Consider the following 5,479-nt stretch of genomic DNA (forward strand, 5'->3'; position numbering starts at 1 on the left):
TGACTCACCTGACGCATTCGACTCGTCGCACTCGCCCGGAGACATGTGTGCGAGAGATTAGGCCTGTTCCGTCCTTCCTACCTCGCTCGAATTATTTCTCTAAGTCTCTACCTGCCAACCGACCCGAGAGACTTATTTCGAGAATTCTGGACGTAACAATATATATATATATATATATATAAATATATATATATACACATATATATATATCAAATTTGTATAAATATACATGGATGTATATGTATACTCAAAACCATGTTTAATTGCCAGGAAGAAACATTGAAAATATAATACTAACTAAAAAAATAAATTGTTCCTTTTTAGATACAAATTTTTTGAAACATTTTATTTTCATACATTTTTGCAATAGTTGTTAATAAAGTTATACAAGTATATATCTTGCAAATTATTATCACGGATATGTTATGTATCCCGGTGGTGCTGACGACGGCAATGCCGGAACGTACCCCGGCACCACGGACGAAGCCGGAACGTACCCTGGAGGGACGGACGATGTCGCAACGTACCCCGCTGGCACGGACGACGACGGAACATATCCCGGCGGCACGGATGAAGCCGGGACGTACCCTGGGGTGACGGTCGACGGTGCAACGTACCCCAATGGCACGGACGACGCCGGATTATATAATGCGGGGACATATCCCGGTGGCACAGTTGATACTGGCGGAGCGGGTGTAGCAGGTGGAGCGGGCGGAACGGGCGGAACGGGTGGAGCGGGAGGAGCGGGCGGAGTGGCCTCTGCGGATAGAGTGGCCACCGCGGGTGGAGCGGCCACCGCATCCCGATCATGATAATTATAAGGCCGCTGCCTAGCCCACTTATTCCGCTGCCGCCTCTGCTTCTGCCAGAGAAGACGTTCTACCTCCTCTTGTACTTGTATCTGTAAAGGAAAAAGCTTTATTATATACGTGTATGTATATGTATATGCATATACATATATATCATACACATAATTGAAACATGGTGTTCATATTTATTGCCGTTCTTATCCTTACTTCATTGCTGTTTTGAAAAAAACAATGAAGTAAGGAATAGGAACGGCAAGGTATAAATACCGACACATTTCAATAAAAGGTTACTGTGTACTTACTCGATTTATGAAGATCTCCGGCGTCTGAGACCGTTTTCGGTCTCGCGGACACGTTTTCTGCTGCTGCCGACGTCGCCGTCGTCGCCGTCGCCGTCGCTGTTGACGTCGTCGCCGTCGCTGCCAACGTCATCGCGGTCGCAGTCGTCGCCGTCGCTGGTGACGTCGTCGCCGTCGCTTGCCGACGTCGTCGCGGTCGCAGTCGTCGCCGTCGCTGGTGACGTCGTCGCCGTCGCTGCCGACGTCGCACAGTGAATCGAAACGTTTGAATTAGTGGACATGACATTTTTCTCACGATTACAGCTCAAAATTTATATTTTTCATGCATTTTAAGACATAATTAAGTGTGAATAAATAATATTTTCTGAAAATTTGAATCTTTGAACTCTATTTTTCATAATAAAAAAATGAAAATAATTAATATCTGTTTCTTCGAAATTTTATTCCCTCTCAGTGATAACAGTTGGTACCGCGTGAAGGTGGGGAAATAACCAACCTTGGGCAAGTTTTTTTAAAGGGATGCCCTCGCCTACCCTTATAATAAAATTAAATTTTAGTAACAAATAATAATTCTCTGAAAACAAAGTAACTCAAAATAAATTAATCAAACATCTAAATTAAAATTCAAAGGAATTAGTTCTGGGCAAGTTTTTTTAAAGGGATCCCCTCGCCAACCCCTATGAATTGGAGTACAATATAAGAAATATCTGAAAATTTCAGATAGACTCATCTGATTGTTCACTATCCGTACTCATATTATATAAAGTTTCATTTTTCTCTTCATTTATTGTTTCTTTGAACAATTCAAAAGTTTCCGGAAACATTTTTTTCGGCTTACTTCGACTTGAATGTCTTAGACTCGTTATGTATGGATCAGATGAGATCAACAGGGAAAACATAATGTCTTCATTTGTACATTTTCTATTCTTTTTTCTTGTATTATTTAGTCGAAATCGTCGAAATTCCTTATGTCTTGCTTCTATAACTTCTTCAGATAATTGGCCTATAGGAAGAAGAGCATTCCTTATAATATTGGCACCATGACATAAAATTTTGTGCACACTTGCTGGCATATAATACCAGCCGTACTTTTTTATAACAAGTTTTGCTAAATCCTTCGCAAAAATATCAAATTTGTCAGGATCGATTTCTTCACCACACGCAATAGCCTGTAACAGAATTGAAATTTTTCTTATTATTATTTCGTCCAATCCAGTGATTTCTGCAGTTACTGAAGGATTTTCAAAAAATCTTCTAGCCGTATTTCCATCGTTACTTGTTCCAACACCCTGTTTCACTACATCTATCAATAATCCGAGTTTCTGTCTGAATTGTTGTATATTTTTTTTTCTTTCTAATTTTAATATTTTCTGCTGTGGATCTCTTACAGACCATTTCTGTATTTCAAGATTGTATGAAATGTGAAGCAAATATTCCATACATCTGATCCATGCATGAAGACTGGACATTCCAAATTTCAAATTATTTATGTTTATTGTTCGTTGTTGAACAATATCAAAAGAAATCATCTGCTTTGGAGTTGCCCCGCATATATAACAATTCATTGATGATGATTCTGCTATGGCTGAACAAGCTTTACCATCGATCATCGTCAATATCATTTCATGTTTTACGATAATATCGTTATTCAAATGTGTTACAGACAGATTATTTATTTTATTATCAATATTTTCTCTCTCGCGTCTAATAATTTCGTCACTTTCTTTTATAAATTCAAATTTTATTGGTCTACACCATTTTGTTGAAGATGGTTGTGGATTTTGCCATATAATTTTGTCACCACTAACCAATCTCAAGGGAACAAGACTAATTGCAAAAACTGATTCATCTCTTGGTTTATCTATATCAATGATATTATCCGTGAATACTTGTTTGTAAAACGATTGTCCACTAGCTCCATCAAAACCCCCATTTAGAAATCAATTTCAAATTTAATAATTTTTCATTAGTATCAATTTTCAGAATTTTCCATAATCTTTGAACAGTAAGATCCAATAATGCTTGTAATTCGATTTCTGCGTGTGTTTCTGTAAATATCATCATTTCCTTAAGTGGATAACAATCTCTTTTAGCTAACTGTATTTGATAGTAAGACGGATATAGATTTACACCGTGTTCTATTGATGTCATTCATAATTGTATGTATTTCGATTTTGATAAATTCAGCGATATCATTAATGCTAAAGCTTTTTCCCTAGAATATATTTTCTCTTTATATTGGCTTTTACCCTCGCAAAATGCCCATATCTTTGATGCTTCTTCAGGATTAGATATGATAATATCTTCGAAATATCTTTATTTCCTGATTGTTGCATTTTCATTTTTGTAGCAAAGGTCAATTCATCTCCATTATTATTCATCCTTAATATTTCGGTTCGTCTCTTCTTTTGTTTGTCAGATAATTCCGAAAATGATTTTCTCTTCACTGGCCTCGATGAACCGGATGAACCTGCTCGTATTAAATGTATTTCTAAACTCTCCTTTGGAATATTGAATTTTTTATCTAACCATGTTTGATGTTTTTTTATGAAATTTTCATAAGTCCGATTTGCATTACACCATTTTTTATATAAATTATTGCAAAATTTTCTTAGGGGATCATGTAAATAATTTCTAGCACATTTTGAGAAATTGAAAGAATTATTTGCTAAAACCATTTCTAGTAATGATTCATGATCTTTGAGATTTTTTCCTTGAGTTCTCAAAAGATTGAATAATTCGTAATAAGATATTGATTCCATTTTTCTAAAGCCGAATAAAAAACGATAACAAGTGTATCAATAGAAATGAATTTAAAGATTAAATGAAATAAATTGTCAAAGATACTTATAAATTCAAACTTGAATTAAAACTTGAAAATCCTTACTAAGCATCAATAATATCGCACAAAGAACAAAGATATACGCGTAAGAAGAAACCTTCCATATTTGTATCATATCTTACAACATATTTATACCGTTTGTCGTTTAATTTTAAATATGAGAAGAAGTCGACTGTGCGCCATCTGTTGATTGATGCCAGCGATAGATGTAGCGCTTCTTGTCACAAATGAATTCAATCCATTAAATACATTAAGTACCCAACAAAGAATCGTTATGATTTTAATAAATGATGCTTTAACCACAGAATAAGATATAAACATTTATTACAAAATAAATTATTGTCAAATAAATTATTACAAAATATTAATTGAGAATCATGGTTCTCAATTAATATTTTGTAATAATTTACATAAAACATTTATATATGCAAACCAAACTTAAAAAAATTTATTTATTGTTATTACAAGTATGTTTTTTATAATAATTAAAATAATTTTTAATTAGAAATAATAGAATTGACAATCCGCATAATTGACACTCCATGTAAATCGCAATCCGTATAAATCATTGCACCAAAAATGTGAAAATATCTTGTGAACGGGCACTTTCGGGCATTCAATTTTTACAAATATTTGAACTAAAAGTGTCATAGAATGATATCCGTGCTTTAGTTATTCGGTCAAATGCGGTCAATTTTTTATACAATTCAAAGAAGTTACGATTATGTGACATATTTCTATGTTTGAATAAAATGTGAACACAAGTAAATATATATAGCCAAATTTTATAACTACATATGGAAAAGAATGTTAAAATATGTTGGATTGAAAGTACATAAGTAATCAAGGTTACATATAAGAGCATCTGCTTTAATTTCAAAGCAAATAGCAGTAATATTTCTTCAATAATTTTGGGATTTCGAAATTGCTCATGTTTGACTGACGACAGCGGAAAAAATATTAATAAAAATGCATTAATCGATTTAAAATGCTTTGGTTTGATAATTTTAGAATACATTTTTCATGGTTTTTAAAGAAGAATCACTACTTTATTTTTTAGTTCATGTCCATTGATTTTATTGATTCGATCCACTGTGCGTCGTCGCCGTCGCCGTCGTCGCCGTTGCCGTCGTTGCCAACGTCATCGCCGTCGCTGGCGACGTCGTTGATTTTTTTGATAAAACAAGGGAAGTCACCTTGTACCGACTTCCCTTGCTTTGCTCTAGAAAATAAATTTATATATATTATATATATTTTGTAATACGAGGTGTGTTCAAAAAGTATCGCGAATTTTGAATTTTCGCGGGTTACGTATATTCGAATTTCGATCTTTTTGTGGCGTTATGTTGGTACTCATGTCTCTCACTTATGCCGACAATCTCGGCCATTTTGAATGTTCACTTAATTGTTGACAGCTGCTTTGCTTGCACGTGTTTTGGATCGTCTTCGATTTTTACCTATTCAAAAAAATGGATCAAAGAACCTGTATCAAATTTTGTGTGAAAAACGAAATTAAGTGCGCGGATGCA

At 34.6% G+C, this 5,479-nt stretch overlaps 1 protein-coding gene across 1 annotated transcript; it reads right to left on the reverse strand.

The window, feature by feature from the left end:
- Window positions 1-372: 372 nt before the first annotated feature.
- LOC120359290 lies at window positions 373-1,415 on the reverse strand. Its single transcript, XM_039456272.1, has 2 exons — window positions 1,112-1,415; window positions 373-901 (listed from the first exon to the last, which is right to left on the reverse strand). Exons 1-2 carry the CDS (start codon window positions 1,392-1,394, stop codon window positions 840-842), a joined length of 345 nt encoding a protein of 114 aa, XP_039312206.1. The 5' UTR covers window positions 1,395-1,415; the 3' UTR covers window positions 373-839.
- Window positions 1,416-5,479: the final 4,064 nt, after the last annotated feature.

This window comes from Solenopsis invicta, chromosome 12 (assembly GCF_016802725.1).
Source record: "Solenopsis invicta isolate M01_SB chromosome 12, UNIL_Sinv_3.0, whole genome shotgun sequence".
NCBI lineage: Eukaryota > Metazoa > Arthropoda > Insecta > Hymenoptera > Formicidae > Solenopsis > Solenopsis invicta.